Here is a 17,919-nt window from a genome sequence, read left to right on the forward strand (position 1 = left end):
TTCTCTCTTGTTCCGTGGACTCAAAAAGGTTCCCACGCCTGTTTACGCACACACCCCGTGCACATGGCATCCCCTTCGCTCCGATTGGCCGCCGCTCCCGGAGCCTGCCTCGGCCAGCCCAATCGCGGCCCTGTCCACGCGCCCCCGGGCCGCCGCGATTGGACGGAGCGCGGCGATCACGCCGCCGGCCCGCTGTCACCTGCAGCCAATGGGCGGCACGCGGAGGAGGATGGCGGAGGGGGCGGGACCTGCCGCCAGTCCCCTCAGCGGTTTCGCTCCAACAGCCGCGCCAGTTGCCGCCGGGACGGTCCGGCCCGGCTGAGGCGCGGGGATGCCGCCGCCGGTTAGCGCGCTGGCCTTGGCCCTGAGCGAGCCGGCGGGCGGCGCTTACGGGGCGGGCGAGACGGTCTCCGGGCAGGTGGCGCTCGAGCTGGCCGCCCCGCTGGCCGCCCGAGCCCTCCGCCTCGAAGCCGCCGGCCGCGCCAGGACCGCTTGGAGCGAAGGCGCCGCCGTTGCCGCTCCCTCCTCAGTCGACGCCGCCGGCCTGGAGGCCCAAGTGCCCTACCTCGACGTCCGCCAGGAGCTGCTGAGGCGAGACGGTGAGGAGAAGGAGGGGGCGGGGCCAGGGCAGCGAGGGGCGGGGCCAGGGCGGCGAGGGGCGGGGCTTCGGCAGGCTGGGGGGGGGCTCGGGGATGGAGGGACCGCCTCGCGCGCAGAAGGTCGCGGGTTCGATCCCAGGCTAGGTTTGTTTGTTTATTTTATGATTTATATCCCGCCCTTCCCAACAAGTGGCTCAGGGCGGCTCACAACATAAGAATTTGACATAAATAGAATGTAAGCATAAAAACAGTTAGGATAGTTAATACATTTAAATTCTAAAACATTAAGCCATTTGCAGGGGATCCCCCGGTTTGGAGGTCTTCACCCCCCCTTCAGGGTCATCAGAAAGCGGGAGGGGGGGGAGGGAAATATCTATGGAAATGTCTCCCCAAAATGCCCACCGAGATTGGACCAGAGGGTCCGATTCCGTGGGACCCCAAAGAAGATGTCCCTGTCCTTAATTATTTCCAATGGAAGAAATGCATTTAAAAAGGGTGCAGTCCCTTTAAATGTGATAGCCAGAACTCCGTTTGGAGTTCAATTATGCTTGTCACAACCTTGCTCCTGGCTCCACCCCTAATGTCTCCGGGCTCCACCCCCAAAGTCCCCAGATATTTCTTGAATTGGACTTGGCAACCCTGTCCCAGGCACCTCCGCTCAAAAGGATCAGATAGAGCAGGGGTGTCAAACATGTAGCCCCCGGGGTCCAAATCAGGGCCCTGAAAGGCTTCTATCAGGCCCCTGAGCTGTCATCTGCCTCCTTCTCCATCTCTCTTGCTTCCATCAGTATCACAGCTTGCTTTGCCAGGCTCTCTCAATCACGCAGCAGAGCTAGCAATGTTCCCTCTAAACTGCAGGTTCTTGTGAGCAAAAATTCTACTTTGGGAGCTACTGGTACTAAAGTTGTGAGCTACTGGCATTCAAGTTGTGAGCTACTGCATAAATTAGTTTGCTCAGGGGCCATTTTTCCTGAGCTGAGACAAAAATGTGCGAGCTAGAGGCTAAAAATCTGAGCTAGCTCACGCTAATTCAGCTTAGAGGGAACACTACTACTGAACCAAGTCTCTTCCTTCTGTTGGCTGAGGCTCCTTGCCCTCCTGTTCCCCTGGGGAAGGAAGGAAAGAGCCAGAGCTTCCTTTGCCCAGTTCCCTGGATCCCACAGGAGAGATACAAAGAAAGCACCTTTAAGACCAACGAGTGCTAATGTTTTAAGCATGTTTTATTTTAAGTTTTTTTATTTTAAGGTTTTTTTAATCCTTAAGTGTGTTTGTGTGCTTAATAATAATAACCACTGCTTTGTGTGCAGAAGGTCCCAGGTTCAATCCCTGTCATTTCCAGTTAAACGGATCAGGTAGTGGGAGATGGGAAGGACCTCAGTCTGGGACCTTCAGAGAGCTGCTGCCAAGCTAAGTAGACAATACTGACCACAGTAACCACTGCTTTGTGTGCAGAAGGTCCCATGTTCAATCCCTTGGGTCTCCAGTTATGAAGACCAGGCAGTGGGTGATGTGAAGGACCTCAGCTTGAGGCCTCAGTGAACTGTGAGTTGACAATACTAACCATAATAGACCACTACTTGGCTCTCAGAAGGTCCTAGGCTCAATTCCAAGTATCACTGGTTAAAAGGACCAAGCAGTGGGTGATGTGAAGGACCTCAGCCTGAGACCCCCAGAGAGCTGCTGCCAACCTGGCTTGACAGTACTACCATAGACCGCTGCTTGGCATGCAGAAGGTGCCAGGTTCAATTCCTGGCATCTCCAGTTAAAAGGACTCGGCAGTGGGTGATGTGAATGCCAGAGAGCTCTGCCAAGCTGAGTTGACAGTAGTGACCACAATAGATCACTGCTTGGCATACAGAAGGTGCCATGTTCAGTCCCCAGTGTCTCCAGTTAAAAGCACCAGGTAATGCCTGATGTAAAAGACCTCTGCCTGAGACTCCAGAGCTGCTGCCAACTTTAGTTGGCAATACTGGCTTTGATGGACTAGATGTCTGAATGAGTCAGTATATAAGGCATCCCCGTGCATTTATGTATTTATCTAATACATAATTGATCTGCCTATCAGTGGAACAGTTTGAGGCTGTTTTCACAGCCCTCTAAACTGGAGTCTTGTGAGCAAAAATTCTACTACGTGAGCTACTGGCATTAAAGCTGCTAGCGAAGGCATAAATTAGTTTGGCTCCGGAGTCATCCTTCCTGAGCTAAGACAAACATGTGTGAGCCGGGGGCTAGAAATCTGTGAGCTAGCTCACACTAACTCAGCTTAGAGGGAACACTGGTTGCCAGCCTCCAGGTGGGGCCTGGAGGATCTTTGCAACTGATCTCCATTTGAGAAAGGCCATGGCTCAGTGATTGGGCATCTGCTTGGCATGCAGAAAGTCCTAGATTCACCCAGCATTTCCATTTGAAAGGACTAGGTAGGAAGTGATGTGAAAGACCTCTGCTCAAGACCCTGGAGTAGACTACTCACACTAGTCTGACCTTGATGGATGAGGAGTCTGATTCAGTATAAGGCACCTTCATGTGCTCATGTATTCACCCAACAGATAACTGGTTTGCTACCTGGAGCAGTTTGAGGATGTAAAAATGGGATGTGGAAGGAAGGTTGCTGGCATTGGCTCAGTGGTAGCACATCTGCTTGGCATGCAGGAAGTCCTAGGTTCAATCCTTAGGATCTCCAGTGAGAAGGAGCAGGTAGGAGGTGATGAGAAAGACCTCCGCCTGAGACTCTGGAGAACTGCTGCCAGTCTGAGTAGACAGTACTGACCTTGATGGATCAAGAGTCTGATTCAGTATAAGGCAGCTTCGTGTGTGTTTATTACTAAGGAAGGCATTGTGGCTCAGTGGAAGAGCATCTGCTTGGCATGCATGCAGAAGATCCCAGGTTCAATTCCTGGCATGTCCACTGAAAAGTATCAGGGAGAGCGGCTGATAATCAGAGTAGACAATACGGATCCCAGTAAACCACTGCTTTGCATGCAGAAGTTCCCATGTTCAGTTCCCAGCATCTCCAGCTTAAAGAACCAGGCAGTAGGTGATGTTAAAGTCTTCATGGCTCAGTGGTAAAACATGAGCTGTCTGTTAATTGCCCTATTGCTAGCAAGTAGGGTTAAGATCTTCTTGTCCACCTAATTTACTTTTTAAAATGTATTTCATTTTAAAGTCCTGATCCATTTTACCTGGAGATGCTGAGGAATGAACATGGGACCTTCCACATGCAAAGCAGATATTCTTCACCTGACCCCCATTCTTACACTGAAAAGGTAGTTGCAAATGCCTTCTTTCTTACGCTGGTGTCAAAAACGGCCCATCCCATTGAGCTTGGGATAGTTCTAGTTAGAATGGGTCTGTTCTCTCTACAACAGATGCAAAACATACCCAAAAACTGTGGCTTGCCAGGTGCTTTAATCTTGTGTTTGCAGTACCAGTCTGGGAGAAAATGTATGTTCTTCAAGTTCCCGGTAGGCTGTTGTGCAGAGGTGTCGAACTCATTTGTTAAGAGGGCCAGATCTGATATAAATGAGACCTTGTCAGCCCAACTTAAAGTGACCTTGTAGGGCAGGGGTGACCAAACTTGCTTTAAGAGCCACATAGAATAAAAGTCAAATGTAGGTAGGTAGGGAAGGAAGGAAGGAAAATAGATGGGAGAATAAGGAGGGCAGAGAGAGGTGAAAGGAAAGAACTTTAAATGAATTCTCCAAGGCGCTGGCTGGCTGGCTGGCTTGGCAAATTGATTTAAAGAGTCCAAGCTATAAAGAGTCCAAGCTGCCTGATGGGGCAGTGGGGGCTTTGAGAGCCACACAACTTGTGTGAAAGAGCCACATGTGGCTCCTAAGCCACAGCTTGGCCACCCCTGTTGTAGGGATTTCAATGTAAGAGACATTCAGAGATGGTTTGCCATTGTCTGCTGCTACACAGAAGAAGAGAAGAGTTCGGATTTATACCACTCCCTTCACTCAGAATCTCATAGCAGCTTACAATCCCCTTCCCTTCTTCTCCCCATAACAGACACCCTGTGAGCAGTGTTCCCTCTAAGCTGAGTTAGCGTGAGCTAGCTCACCATTGTTTAGCTCCATCTCAGACATTTTTGTCTTTGCTCAGGAAAAATGGCCTCGGAGCAAACTAATTTATGGAGTAACTCATATCTTTAATGCCAGTAGCTCACAATGTAGAATTTTTGCTGACAAGACTCCACAGTCTAGAGGGAGTATTGCCTGTGAGCAGGACTTTTTTTGAGCAGAAACGCAGCAACTACTCTTGAGGGGCCAGCTCTTTCAAGAACTGTGACTGACCCAAAGTCACCCAGCAGTTGCAAGTGGAGGAGTGGGGAATCAGACTCCCAGATCTGAGTCTGCGCACATAACCACTACACCAAACCGGCTCTCAAGCCTGGATAGACATATAATGCACTTTAATTTTTAAAAAATGCTTTCTGGCAGCTTTGCCTTCAGCAGTAGAAGTCATCCTAGATGAGTATGTATGACATCAGATAATACCTCATAGTTTCCGTTTGGCTCAGCATCTGAAAGTTTTGATTGTATTAGAAGCTTATGTTATATGTGGAGCAACCACTTTAAAACCAAAGTGAGTAACGCTTGAAACAACAAGAAGATGACGACCGTAGATTTATATCCTGCCCTTCTCTGAATCAGAGTCTCAGAGCTGCTTACAATTTCTTTTACCTTCCTCCCCCCGCAACAGATGTGGGTGGGGCTGAGAGGGCTCTCACAGCAGCTGCCCTTTCAAGGACAACCTCTGCCAGAGCTATGGCTGACCCAAGGCCATCCCAGCAGCTGCAAGTGGAGGAGTGGGGAATCAAACCCGGTTCTTCCAGATAACAATCTGCACACTTCACCACCGCACCAGACTGGCTCCAAATGGCAGAATCTTTTCTCTGGCTTTGCTTCCTGCTCTTTTCCATACATGGCTACCATCTTACAATTTCTGCTTGTCATTTTTATAGCATTTCTAGTCTGTGTGGTGCTCTAGCGTTTATTATGTGCCAGTGAGGGAAGGGAAGTGGTGAATAAAGGTCTTCTGTTAAGGAAATTCACTCCCATGGTTCTTGTTTTAGAAATAGGGGCATAGAATGTGGTTTGTCCCCACCCCCTACCCTAATGAAATCACATTCACATGATGGGGGTACTTCCAGACTATATTCTGCAATGCCAGTGATCGCTTTCTTGTTTGGCACCCTGAAAAGATTAGGCCTTGCTCCTGTAACTGCTCAAGGAAAATGGAGCAGTCTAGTCTTTAGGGCATGACACTTAAAGCCTCACTTCCATTCATTCTTATTACAGCTCATGTGTCTGTAAACGCATGGATTACAGGATGCAAAAGGGCTTGGCTTAGAGCAGGGGTGGCCAAGCTGTGGCTTGGGAGCTACATGTGGCTCTTTCACACATATTGTGTGGTCCTCGAAGCCCCACCTCACCATCGGCCAACTTGGAGAAGGCATTTGTCTCTTTAAATCACTTCTCCAAGCCAAGCCAACCTGTGGCTTGGAGAATGCATTTAATCTTAAAGTTGCTTTCTTTCCACCTCCATCTCCCTTCCATCTATTTGCCTGCCTGCGTTCCTTTCTTCCTTCCTCGAGCTCTCAAACATGGGAAGTTCATGCTTTGCAGCTCTTAGACATGACGTTTATTCTATGTGGCTCTTACGTTAAGCAAGTTTGGCCACCCTTGCTAGAGTTTGGGAACAAGGCACTAATTAGCAGTGAGATTTGAACCCTAACTTTGCATGATCAGTTATGGCTGGGGGCCTAGGCACAGTGGGGAAGCTAGGTTTGAGGTAGTTTGAGCATATGAACATATGAAGCTGCCTTATACTGAATCAGACCCTTGGTCCATCAAAGTCAGTATGGTCTTCCCAGACTGGCAGCAGCTCTCCAGGGTCTCAAGCTAAGGATTTTCACGCCTAGTTGCCTGGACTCTTTTTGGAGATGCCGGGGATTGAACCTGGGACCTTCTGCTTACCAAGCAGATGCTCTACCACTGAGCCACCGTCCCTCCCCATGGCGGTGTATGCCCTGAGGTTCCTTGGGATATCACCACTTTGAAATCACTCCTAGTTCCCCAGATACAGTGCTTCTTCCAAGGCAAAACCCACCTTTGCTCATGTGGCTTTTAAGCTGAATCCTGCATTCGTCCTACAAGCTTTCCTCAGAGGGCAGGAATGATTGCGCTTGTCCTTCAGGAAGTAGCCCCAAGACTCGACCAGCCCACTTTCAGCTAAAGCTGCCTTGACAAGTATGACAAGGTGTAGCACAAGTGACAGATCCTTAAGGTATGTGCCGCCAAGGACTAGGCAGAAGTACTTAGTTGCTGTCGGGCGCACAAGTGGTGTGGATCGTACAGTTTAATTGCTCATTAGCAATTCAGCAGCAGGCTACTGGCTCTTAGAAGGGGGTTTGGGGAAACGCTGGTGGTTTCTTACCCGCTTTCTACATTTAAGACTCTAGATTAGGATGCATAGTACTGCTGTTCTGTACCCTAAATGGGGAGCTGAGCACATGAATGTGTCTTTTTTTAAAATTTTGTGTGTGTGTGTTCACACATGCATGCTTAGAAGTCATGGCAACTCCTGGCGACCCCTACAGGGGCATGGAGACATAAGAACATAAGAGAAGCCATGTTGGATCAGGTCAGTGGCCCACCCAGTCCAACACTGTGTCACATAGTGGCCAAAAAACCCAGGTGCCATCAGGAGGTCCATCATCGGGACCAGGACACTAGAAGTCCTTGCGCTGTTGCCCCTTCCAAGCACCAAGAATACAGAGCATCACTGCCCCAGACAGAAAGTTCCAACAATACGCTGCGGCTAATAACCACTGACGGACCTCTGCTCCATCTTATCTCTTCTTGAAGTTGTCTATGCTTGTAGTTGCCACCACCTCCTGTGGCAGTGAATTCCACATGTTAATCAGCCTTTGGGTGAAGACATACTTCCTTTTATCTGTTCTAACTTGTCTGCTCATCGATTTCATTGAGTGCCCACGAGTTCTTGTATTGTGAGAAAGGGAGAAAAGTAGTTCTTTCTCTGCCTTCTCTATCCCGTTCTGAGAAGTGGCTTGATGCAGCCTGCCTCTGCCTCCCTGCCCTGGTATTCCAAGGAGGTCTCCAAGTACCTGCCAACATTGGCCCTGCTTAGCTTCAGAAAACTGGGGCTATCCAGGTCAGGGCAGCATATAGACGTTTCAGAGTGCAAGAGAGCCAGTTTGGTGTAGTGGTTGAGTGCATGGTTAAGGAAGTTGCTGCCCACAAGTTTCTAAGAGGTAAATTGAGCTGAAATGGTTAGGGCAGTAAGCTGTAGCCCTAGTTCTAAACACCATGTGGCAAAGCCACGGGTTGGGCTGCCATCCTGTGGCTTTGGCAGTTCAGATTCTGTTGAGCAGTAGCTCAGAAGCTGTTTGCCCTTCACCAGCAGCAAGGTTTCTTTTTAAACCTTTTCTTTCTAGGGATCTCACTATAGGCTGTTTTTCAACCGTTATCAGTACACAGCCTCCCCCCCCCCCCTTTATCTGCAAATGTACACATGGCTTAAGAGCTGTTTTTCAGAAAGCGATACAACCTTTGTATAGTATACTCTAGCAAGTACATCAGGCCGGACTTCAAGCAGCAAGAACATTGCCTGCTTTGAGAGAGGGAGGACTCTTCTTAGAAGGGATGGTGGCTCAGTGGTAGAGCATCTGCTTGGTAAGCAGAAGGGTCCCAGGTTCAATCCCTGGCATCTCCAAAAAAGGGTCCAGGCAAATAGGAGTGAAAAACCTCAGCTTGAGACCCTGGAGAGCCGCTGCCAGTTTGAGAAGACAATACTGACTTTGATGGACCAAAGGTCTGATTCAGTATAAGGCAGCTTCATATGTTCATAAGTGTTCTGCTAAATGCTTCTGACCTGGATGGACTAAGCTAGCCTAAACTCGACGGATCTCAGAAGCTAAGCAGGGCTGACTTGGTTAGTACTTGGACGGAAGTCGAGGGTTGCTACGCAGAGGCAGTAGAACAAAGTAGGAGTCCAGTATCACCTTTAAGACCAACAAAGTTTTATTCAGAATGTAAGCTTTCATTTGAGGAGCCCCGTGGCACAGAGTGGTAAAGCTGCAGTACTGCAGTCCGAACTCTCTGCTCATGACCTGAGTTCGATCCCGGCGGAAGCTGGGTTCAGGTGGCTGGCCCAAGGTTGACTCAGCCTTCCATCCTTCCGAGGTCGTTAAAATGAGTACCCAGCTTGCTGGGGGGGGGGGGCGGGAGTGTAAATGACAGGGGAAAGCAATGGCAAGCCACCCCGTAAAAACGTCATGATGTGACATCACCCCAGAGTCGGAAACGAGTGGTGCTTGCGCAGGGGACCGCCTTTACCTTTAAGCTTTTATACGCTTGCATACTTCATCAGACAGTGGAATGGAGTACAGTGAGCAGAACTACACAGAGGAAGGCAGTGGCGAACCACATCTCTTCATCTCTTGCCTTGAAAACCTTATAGGGTTGTCGAAACTGAGCTGCAACTTGACGGCACTTTCCACTACATGCAAATTATCCATAATCTTATGCCCCCCTGTGCAAAGCCTTCGAATGTAGAGGATTGCATATTGGACCAGTGCATCCGCGCAAGCCGTGATGTTATATGGGTATTGCAACTATCCAGGGCAGGGATCTGTGAACTTCATTGGGTCACCGTCAGACTATCCTTCAAGAATTCATCAGGTCACAATTGGGCTACCCTGGCATTTTACAGAAGTTGGAAGTAGGTGGAGAAGGAATGCGGCAACGCTGATTTCTGTCTAGAACAGGGGTGGCCAAACTTGCTTAACATAAGAGCCGCTTAGGATAAACATCAAATGTTTGAGAGCGACAAGACATGAACGTCAGATGCTTGAGAGCCGCAAAACAGAAAGGAAGGAAGGGTGGTAAGAAAGGTGGAAAGAAAGCGAATAGATGAGGGGGAGGGGAGGTGTAAAGACAACAACTTTAACTTTAAATGCATTCTCCAAGCCACTGGATGCCTTGGTGAAGTGATTTAAAGAGACAAGTGCCTTCTCCAAGGTAGCCAACAAGGGCAATGGGGGCTTCGAGAGCCACACAATATGTGTGAAAGCCACTTGTGGCTCCTGAGCCACAGTTTGGCCACCCCTGGTCTAGAACAATAGCTGCCAGTTCTTATATCCACTTCCTATATACTTTATCCTTAACCTTTTGTTATTGTGCTTTCTTACCTGCTCTTTCTCTTGTAGGACTGTCAAGTTCATTCATTCATTAACTTAAGTGTTGGGTTGACATTTTTTAAAGCATGATGAGGGGGCGTGGTTTCCATAGTTGAAGGTGGTTTGAAAGAGGGCTCAGCGCTCACAGTGTGAGCCTATCACTTTGACTTCTTTTACAAAAACCTGCTTTGAACAATGAGGAGTGTGGGTCAACAGATTGCCGTTCTCATGGTGTCTGTGAATCCCGAACCACTTCCAGCTCCTTAAAACTAAATTCCGTCTTCAGCCATTGGCTGCTTTTAATTTGGCGGGCAGCCATTGGCCGTACTTTGCTGCTTGTGCGAACCCACAAGCGATAGGTGCTACCAGTTTCACTCTCTGCTTCTGTCACCGTTGTGATGTGATGTGGGTTCGGCCAATAAAACTCCCTTTTCTTTCTGCTGCAGGTGAGGAGGACTTAATCCTATTAGAAGCTGGAAAACATGAATTCCCTTTCAGCTTTCAGCTCCCCCAGCAGTAAGTGAATCCCATACCGTTTTGGGATACTGATTTTAATTATGCATCTTTTATTTATATACTTTATACTCCACTTTTCACTGTGACTCAAGGTGGTTACAAAATCTAAATGCAATGCAATAAAAACAGCCTAAGCTATAGAATAACGATAGTTGGAAAACAAAGAAGATAATATGTGTTACACTATAATCTTGTTCCTTGTATAAAAGTGTTCCCTTGAACAATTCCATTATAGGGCAACCAAATCATTCTTTAAAAGAAAAGTTTTAAAAGAATGTGATGGGAAATGTTCTTTGAAAACAATGGACAGGTATGACCAGAATGGATTCTATTTAGTTCCCCAAAATCCAAATTCTGTCTCAAGTCCAGGCCTCAGATTCAGCAGGAACTCACAGGAACGCAGCTCCTGAAGCTTTCTGAGGGTTCCCCCTCTTCCTCCCCACCTACCTTGTCCATTGAATAGTAGGTGCAGTTGCATAACAATCGCTGGATTAGGAGAGCGGGCAGCCAGCCAGCCACCAGAGGCTTTGCCACACCCCCAGCAGCCCTCATTAACCCCTGGAGAAGCCCACACCACCCTTTTCCCACTTCTTATGTGATTCTGGGCAGCGGGTGGATTGCTGGCCTTTTGACTGATGGGGGCAGCCCAGAAGAGCCCCAGGTGAGCAACGCCTGCTTGGGCTGGCTGGATCTCTAGCCAGCCCAAGCAGACCTCGCTCGCCCAGGGCTCTCCTTTGTTGCATCGTGTTGCTTTTGGCTGGGGGTGGGGGAGTATATGCTAATGAGTTCCACCACCTATGTTTCTACAAAACTATCCCTGTTCATATCTAATATAATTTTGCTTCATATTCAGAGTTTGAAAGTGTTTATCACCCAGTAGAGAAGAGCTCCTGGGAGGAAGGATTTGAAGTTTAGGAGTTGTCTTATCCTGGTTCTTATTGACTGGGATAAGCAGAGTTCCTAATTCTTTCGAGGGGTAGGCATGGGGGGAGAAATATGGAACAGAGCACAGCAGTGCCATGGTGGGGAGCCTTGTGGAAACGGTGTCTTCTTTCTGACTGCTGCAGTCTTCTCCTCTGCACCAGCAATGGTTTGTTGTAACTTGGCAGAAGAGGAAGCTGAGCGAAGGCAGCAGCTAGCGTGTGCTGCTTGTCCAATATCGTATTTGGACATAAATAAAAGATTCAGGCATCATAGTTCATAGCTTTTCAGGACTCTGGGCTGGATTTTATTTTCACACGGAGGGCTTGTTTTTCACCAGTAGAAAAGAACCCCTGGGAAGAAGGATTTGAAGTTTAGGAGTCCTCTTATCCTGGTTCTTATTGACTGGGACAAGCAGGGTTCCTAAGCCAGTTTGGTGTAGTGATTAAGTGCGCGGCCTCTTATCTGGGAGAACCGGGTTTGATTCCCCACTCCTCCACTTGCAGCTGCTGGAATGGCTTTTGAGTCAGCCATAGCTCTTGTAGGAATTGTCCTCGAAAGGGCAGCTGCTGTGAGAGCCCTCTCAGCCCCACCCACCTTACAGGGTGTTTGTTGTGGGGGAGGAAGGTAAAGGAGATTGTGAGCTCCTCTGAGACTCTTGAGATGGAGTGGAGGGCAGGATATAAATCCAATATCTTCTTCTTCCCACCTCACAGGGTGTTTGTTGTGGGGAGAGGAAGGTAAAGGAGTTTGTGAGCTGCTCTGAGACTTGGATTCAGAGTGAAGGGTGGGATATAAATCCAATATCTTCTTTGTGGGGGGCGGGGACAGGGCAAGACAGCATGAAGGAGGAGAGCTTCTTCACTCCCTGAACCATGGAAGCTTCTGCCCAGCCCTTGTACTGAACGCATTTCTTCACAATTGCCACAGGCGGCCAACTATTTTAATGACACCTGAGCCACGGAGGAAGCCAAGCGGTGCTCTGCATAACCCATTCACAGACCTGGAATGCACACAGTGCGTCACAAGTTCCCGTCCATCATCACCTAAACACCTTCATGAATGCACCCGGCGAGTTGTTATTTCCCCTCGGGGTGGCAAGGCGAGGTATAATCAGCTGTGTCTTGCCTCGTGAGAAACGTGCCAAGCTTTTAAACGGGAATTGTTTTTCTTTGACTTTGCGTTCAGACCCCTGGCAACCTCTTTCGCCGGAAAGTACGGCAGCATTCAGTACTGCGTGAGAGCGACCCTGGAAAGGCCAGCGGCCCCCAGTCAGACTGTCAAGAGGGAGTTCCAGGTTATCAACCACATCGATGTCAATTCACCAGCTTTACTGGTAAGGGCAGCCCCGGCGGCGCTTCTTCCATTCTGCCCCAGCCGCAACCCTGTTTGAATCCGGTGCGTTGCTTTTCTGACTTCGCAATGCCTCTAAGCTCCCTCCGAAGCGTGCTCTATAAATAGCCTTCGGTTGCTGAATTGCACATGCTGATTGTTCTCTTTTTTTTTTTCAGCACTACTGATAGGCATGCCTGGCCTGCAAAGCTGTGCCTGCCAAAAAAGTTGGAGCAGGATTGCTCTGATAGGCAGTCATGGAAGCTGAAAAGAACAAACTTTGACCAGACTAACTCAGTTGCAGACAATGCTCCCAGTCTGGTGTAGTAGTGTCGCCTTCTCTGCCCAGAACAAGAAGAAGAATTGAATTGAAGAAGAATTGCAGATTTATACCCCGCCCTTCTCTCTGAATCAGAGACTCAGAGCGGCTCACAATCTCCTATATCTTCCTCCCCCCACAACAGACACCCTGTGAGGTGGGTAGGGCTGAGAGGGCTCTCACAGCAGCTGCCCTTTCAAGGACAACCTCTGCCAGGGCTAATGGCTAACCCAAGGCCATTCCAGCAGGTGCAAGTGGAGGAGTGGGGAATCAAACCCGGTTCTCCCAGATAAGAGTCCACACACTTAACCACTACATCAAACTGGCTCTCAGAGAACAGAGGTTCTGGTCCGCTCCTCTTTGAGAAGCAGCTCAATTCTCCTTGATCCAACCCCGGAGTAGTGAAGTGTGTGGACTCTTATCTGGGAGAACAGGGTTCGATTCTCCACTCCTACACTTGCAGCTGCTGGAATGGCCTTGGGTCAGCCATAGCTCTGGCAGAGAATGTCCTTGAAAGGGCAGCTGCTGTGAGAGCCCTTTCAGCCCCACCCACCTCACAGGGTGTCTGTTGTGGGAGGAGAAGATAAAGGAGATTGTAAGCCTCTCTGATTCAGAGAGAAGGGCGGGGTATAAATCTGCAGTCTTCTTTTTCTTCCCTCTAAGCCATAGAGTCTTGTGAGCAAAAATTCTACTTGGTGAGCGAGTGGCATTAAAGTTGTGAGCTGCTGCATAAATTAGTTTGCTCTGGAGCCATTTTTTTCCTGAGCTAAGACAACAATGAGTGAGCCGGAGGCTAAAAAACTCTGCGTTAGCTCACATTAACTCAGCTCGGAGGGAACACTCATTATAGGTCACAAGAAACTTGAGCCCCTGGTAATAGTAAGCTATAAAATAATAAATATGGAGAGCTGTTAGTCACTCCCAGCCTGTGATTGACACTCTGGCAGTTGTTAACGTGTCTTTCCATGTCTGTGTGCCATTTTCCTATATTAAGTGCATGTGTACATGGGTAGACCTACCTCGGATCCTCTTTAATTATTATTTTCTTACATTAAAACATTGAGCTCTAATCATTGGCAATACTGTACTGTAGAGAACTAGATCAGGCTAAATGCTGCACAAGAAAAAAAAATATGGTGAGAACTAATCTCATCAAATATTGAAAGCTAACCCTGGTTGGTAGCTAGATGGGAGGCAACCAAGGAAGCCCAGGATCTTGCAGTGGCAACCCACTTCTGTTTGTCTCTTGCCTTGAAAGGCCTACAGCAGGGGTGACCAAACTTGCTTAAGCTAAGAGTCACATAAAACAAATGTCAGATGTCTGAGAGCCACAAGACATGAACGTCAGATGTCTGAGAGCTGCAAAACATGAACGCCGGATATTTAAGAGCCATGGAGGGAGAGGGGGGGGAGGAAGGAAGGAAGGCAAATAGATGTGGGGAGGGGAACAAGAGGCGGAAAGAAAGCAACTTTAACTTAAAATGCCCCTGTACCGAACTTGGAAACTGCAGCTAGTGCAGAATGCAGCGGCCAGACTGCTGATGGGACTACCTCGGTGGGAACATATGCGGCCTAGGCTGCGGGAACTGCACTGGCTGCCAATTGTGTACCGAGTTCGCTACAAGGTGCTGGTTATTGCCTTTAAAGCCCTATATGGCCGAGGACCTGCCTACCTTAGGGACCGTCTCTCTCCATATGTTCCCCAGAGGGCACTGAGATCTAGTTCACAAAATCTTCTGAAAATCCATGGGCCAAAGGAGGCCAAGCTAAAAACAACAAGGGAGCAGGCCTTTTCGGTAATGGCACCCCAATGGTGGAACCAGCTGCCAGAGGAGGTGCGTGCCCTGCGGGATCTTAAGCAGTTCCGTAGGGCCTGTAAAACCAACTTGCCTTGACAATACCGTTAAGCCATTCTTATATATGTACTGAGAGTGTAGCACCATTAAGTTACTCTGTTTTTAGATATTAACTTAATTAACTTAAATTTAGGAATTGTATTTTAATTGTTATTCTTCTGATTTTATTATATCATGGCTTATGTACCATGTCTTGTAAGCCGCCCTGAGCCTGCCTTGGCGGGGAGGGCGGGGTATAAATAAAAATTTATTATTATTATATTTATAAAATAAATAAATTTATTATTATTATTATTATCAAAGCCGTTGGCTGACTTGTCTTGGAGAAGTGATTTAAAGAGAGAAATGCCTTCTTCGAGTTGGCTGGGACAGTGGGGGCTTTGAGAGCCACACAATATGTGTGAAAGAGCCACACGTGGCTCCCAAGCCACAGTTTGGCCACTCCGGCCTACAGGGTCACCGCAGGTGGGCTGTGATTGACAACACTTTCCACCACCAACAAACTAAATCCTTTCTTTCATTCTCAGGATGATGCCTGAGAGTGAATACTTAGACCGGATGGTGTGGCATTATTGCATTTTTATTAGGCTTCTTTGGAGAAACTTGGCCCATATAACTTTTCAACATAATCTTGGTGAAGCGAGGCCTTATTTTCCGCATTCTTTGATGTTTCCCCATGTAGCAGTTGTCTCTTTTCTTTCTGAACATCAGAAGTGAAGCTTAGATGGCTCATTGACCAGCGTAAAAGATAATATCATACTTGCTTACAGGCGAGTCTGTGTGAATGATTATAACCTTGTCAGATCATCAACAGAATTTAATGTTTAGGTCGGTTCTGCATTTGGGCCTTGCAGGTAGTTTTCTAGTCTCTGAAAAAAAAATCAACCTGATTACCAACAGAGACAAGAATGTTAAAAGCCTCTTTGGGGATGGGGTGGGAGGAAAAGTGTGGCTGCTGTTTCTCACCTAAAGTGCCAGTTTTAGCAAAAATATCTACATCGGGGATGGCCAAACTGTGACTCAGAAGCCGCATGTGGCTCTTTCACACATATTACGGGGCTCTTGAAGCCCCTACTGCCCCATTGGCCAGCTTGGAGAAGGCATTTCTCTCTTTAAATCACTCCTCCAAAGCAGCTGGCAGCTTGGAGAATGCATTTAAAGTTGCTGTCTTTCCACCTCTCCTTCCCCCTATCTACTTCCTTCCTTCCTTCCTTCCTTCCTTCCTTCCTTCCTTCCTTCCTTCCTTCCTTCCTTCCTTCCTTCCTTCCTTCCTTCCTTCCTTCCTTCCTTCCTTCCTTCCTTCCTTCCTTCCTTCCTTCCTTCCTTCCTTCCTTCCTTCTCCCAAACAGCTAACGTTCATGTCTTGTGGCTCTCAAACATCTGATGTTTATTCTGTGTGATTCTTAAGTTAGGCAAGTTTGGCCACTCCTTATCTACATCCATAGGTGTACAGGAACTGGAGGGGAACATCGATGTTTCTTCTCTTTGTTTGCCCTGTTGGACTGAGTGTGAGTCAGGATTTGCTAAAACTGAGCCCAGAATTTGTTTTAACTGCTAGAGCTCAGCCAAAGAGTGTGTGGAATAATAGACGTTCTCTGAGTATTAGTAAAGTGCTTGCCTTTTCCTTAGCCTTCGGAAAAGCCCCATACAAAAGCAGTTTCCATACCATCTTGCCAATTCTTCATCAAAAGCCAGCAATCATATAGGGTTCTTCTCCACCCATGTTGTCTCACTGCCTTTGGACAAGGGAAACTCGAAGAGACTAAGCGAACACCTTCCGAATCCAAAAGCCCCACTCTGAAAACAGGCAATACGCAAGCCGTATTTTAATTTAGCAGATCTTGATTGACAGCAACATGGCAGAGAGCAGCACATTTTGCAAGACATATCAAGAGGCTCCTAGGCTGACATAAAAGCTGACTAACATTCGATCAGCGGTGAACTGGAATGTGCAATGGATTCTCTCCTCTTTATTCATGCTAGGCAACGTTTTGCAAATCAGAGAATCTTAAGTTGCCAGTTGGGACAAATTCTAATGACCAGGGATGACTGGGCAGCATGCGAATGACAAGCCTATGGCAGTGCCCAGTAATAACTGAGCAATGTTCCCTCGAAGCTATGGAGTCATGTGAACAAAAATTCTACTTTGTGAGCTCCTGGCATTAAAGTTGTGAGCTACTGCATACATTGGTTAGCTCTAGGGCCGTTTTTCCTGAGCTGAGACAAAACGTGTGAGCCGGAGGCTAAAAAAATTGTGAGCTAGCTTGCACTAACTCAGCTTAGAGGGAACATTGGCTGTGAGCACTCCGACATTAATTTGTTTTTGTTCATCATCAGGCTGCAGTGTATGGCTGAATCCAAATGAATGAATCCACAATAACACCATAGGACTCCCTAGTAATGTCTCAAACACAAGATGATGCTTTTTCAGTACATCAAGAGGACCATTATTGCCTTCTTTTCAAAGCAGGTTATGTTGGGGGGGTTTTCGTTTTTGTTTTTTAAAAAGTAAGCATCTGGACTTGAATCCAAAAAGATTCCATAGATGGGACCAAAGACTTGGGTGTGCGCACTGAAATTTGGTTTTGGACAGCAGACACCCCATCCATCCCATTTTGCCAGCTAGCTCTAAAAATTTTATTTGAAACGTGGCTTGCTAGGAAGCTGCTGGAGAGGCACAAGTTCAAAGTTTCCTTGAGCACATAAAACTGATTTTATAGTTGTTTGGACGCTGACCCTGTTCTCGTAATGATTATTGAAATGCTCACCTGTTTTTCTGGGCGGCTTAGTAGAAATGAGGGACGTTTGTCTAGGGACAGTGGGAGGGACGGTGGCTCAGTGGTAGAGCATCTGCTTGGGAAGCAGAAGGTCCCAGGTTCAATCCCTGGCATCTCCAAAAAGGGTCCAGGCAAGTAGGCGTGAAAAACCTCAGCTTGAGCCCCTGGAGAGCTGCTGCCAGTCTGAGTAGACAATACTGAGAAGACAATACTGACTTTGATGGACCAAGGGTCCATACTGAAAGGCAGCTTCATATGTTCATATGTTCAAACGTGGGCTGATTCTGTTACAGCAATGTGTTGTATCCAGTAGAATAACTTTGCATTTAACTTAGATGTTCTCCAAAGTTTGAAAAATGGCAAATCACCAAGAAAAGTACCTTTTTAAAGAAATTGT

At 47.7% G+C, this 17,919-nt stretch overlaps 1 protein-coding gene across 2 annotated transcripts in view; it reads left to right on the forward strand.

The window, feature by feature from the left end:
• Positions 1–331: 331 nt before the first annotated feature.
• Positions 332–17,919, forward strand: part of ARRDC4 (arrestin domain containing 4) — a 31,693-nt gene continuing 14,105 nt past the window's right edge. Inside the window, exons 1-3 of one of the 2 annotated variants that reach the window (XM_060259925.1) lie at positions 332–599; positions 10,248–10,317; positions 12,427–12,574. In XM_060259925.1, the coding sequence (XP_060115908.1) occupies positions 332–599; positions 10,248–10,317; positions 12,427–12,574 (486 nt within the window). Of the gene's footprint in view, positions 600–10,247; positions 10,318–12,426; positions 12,575–17,919 lie in introns of those variants that run through there. The other variant, XM_060259926.1, reaches the window with a different exon arrangement.

This window comes from Heteronotia binoei, chromosome 19 (genome assembly GCF_032191835.1).
Source record: "Heteronotia binoei isolate CCM8104 ecotype False Entrance Well chromosome 19, APGP_CSIRO_Hbin_v1, whole genome shotgun sequence".
NCBI classification, from domain to species: domain Eukaryota; kingdom Metazoa; phylum Chordata; class Lepidosauria; order Squamata; family Gekkonidae; genus Heteronotia; species Heteronotia binoei.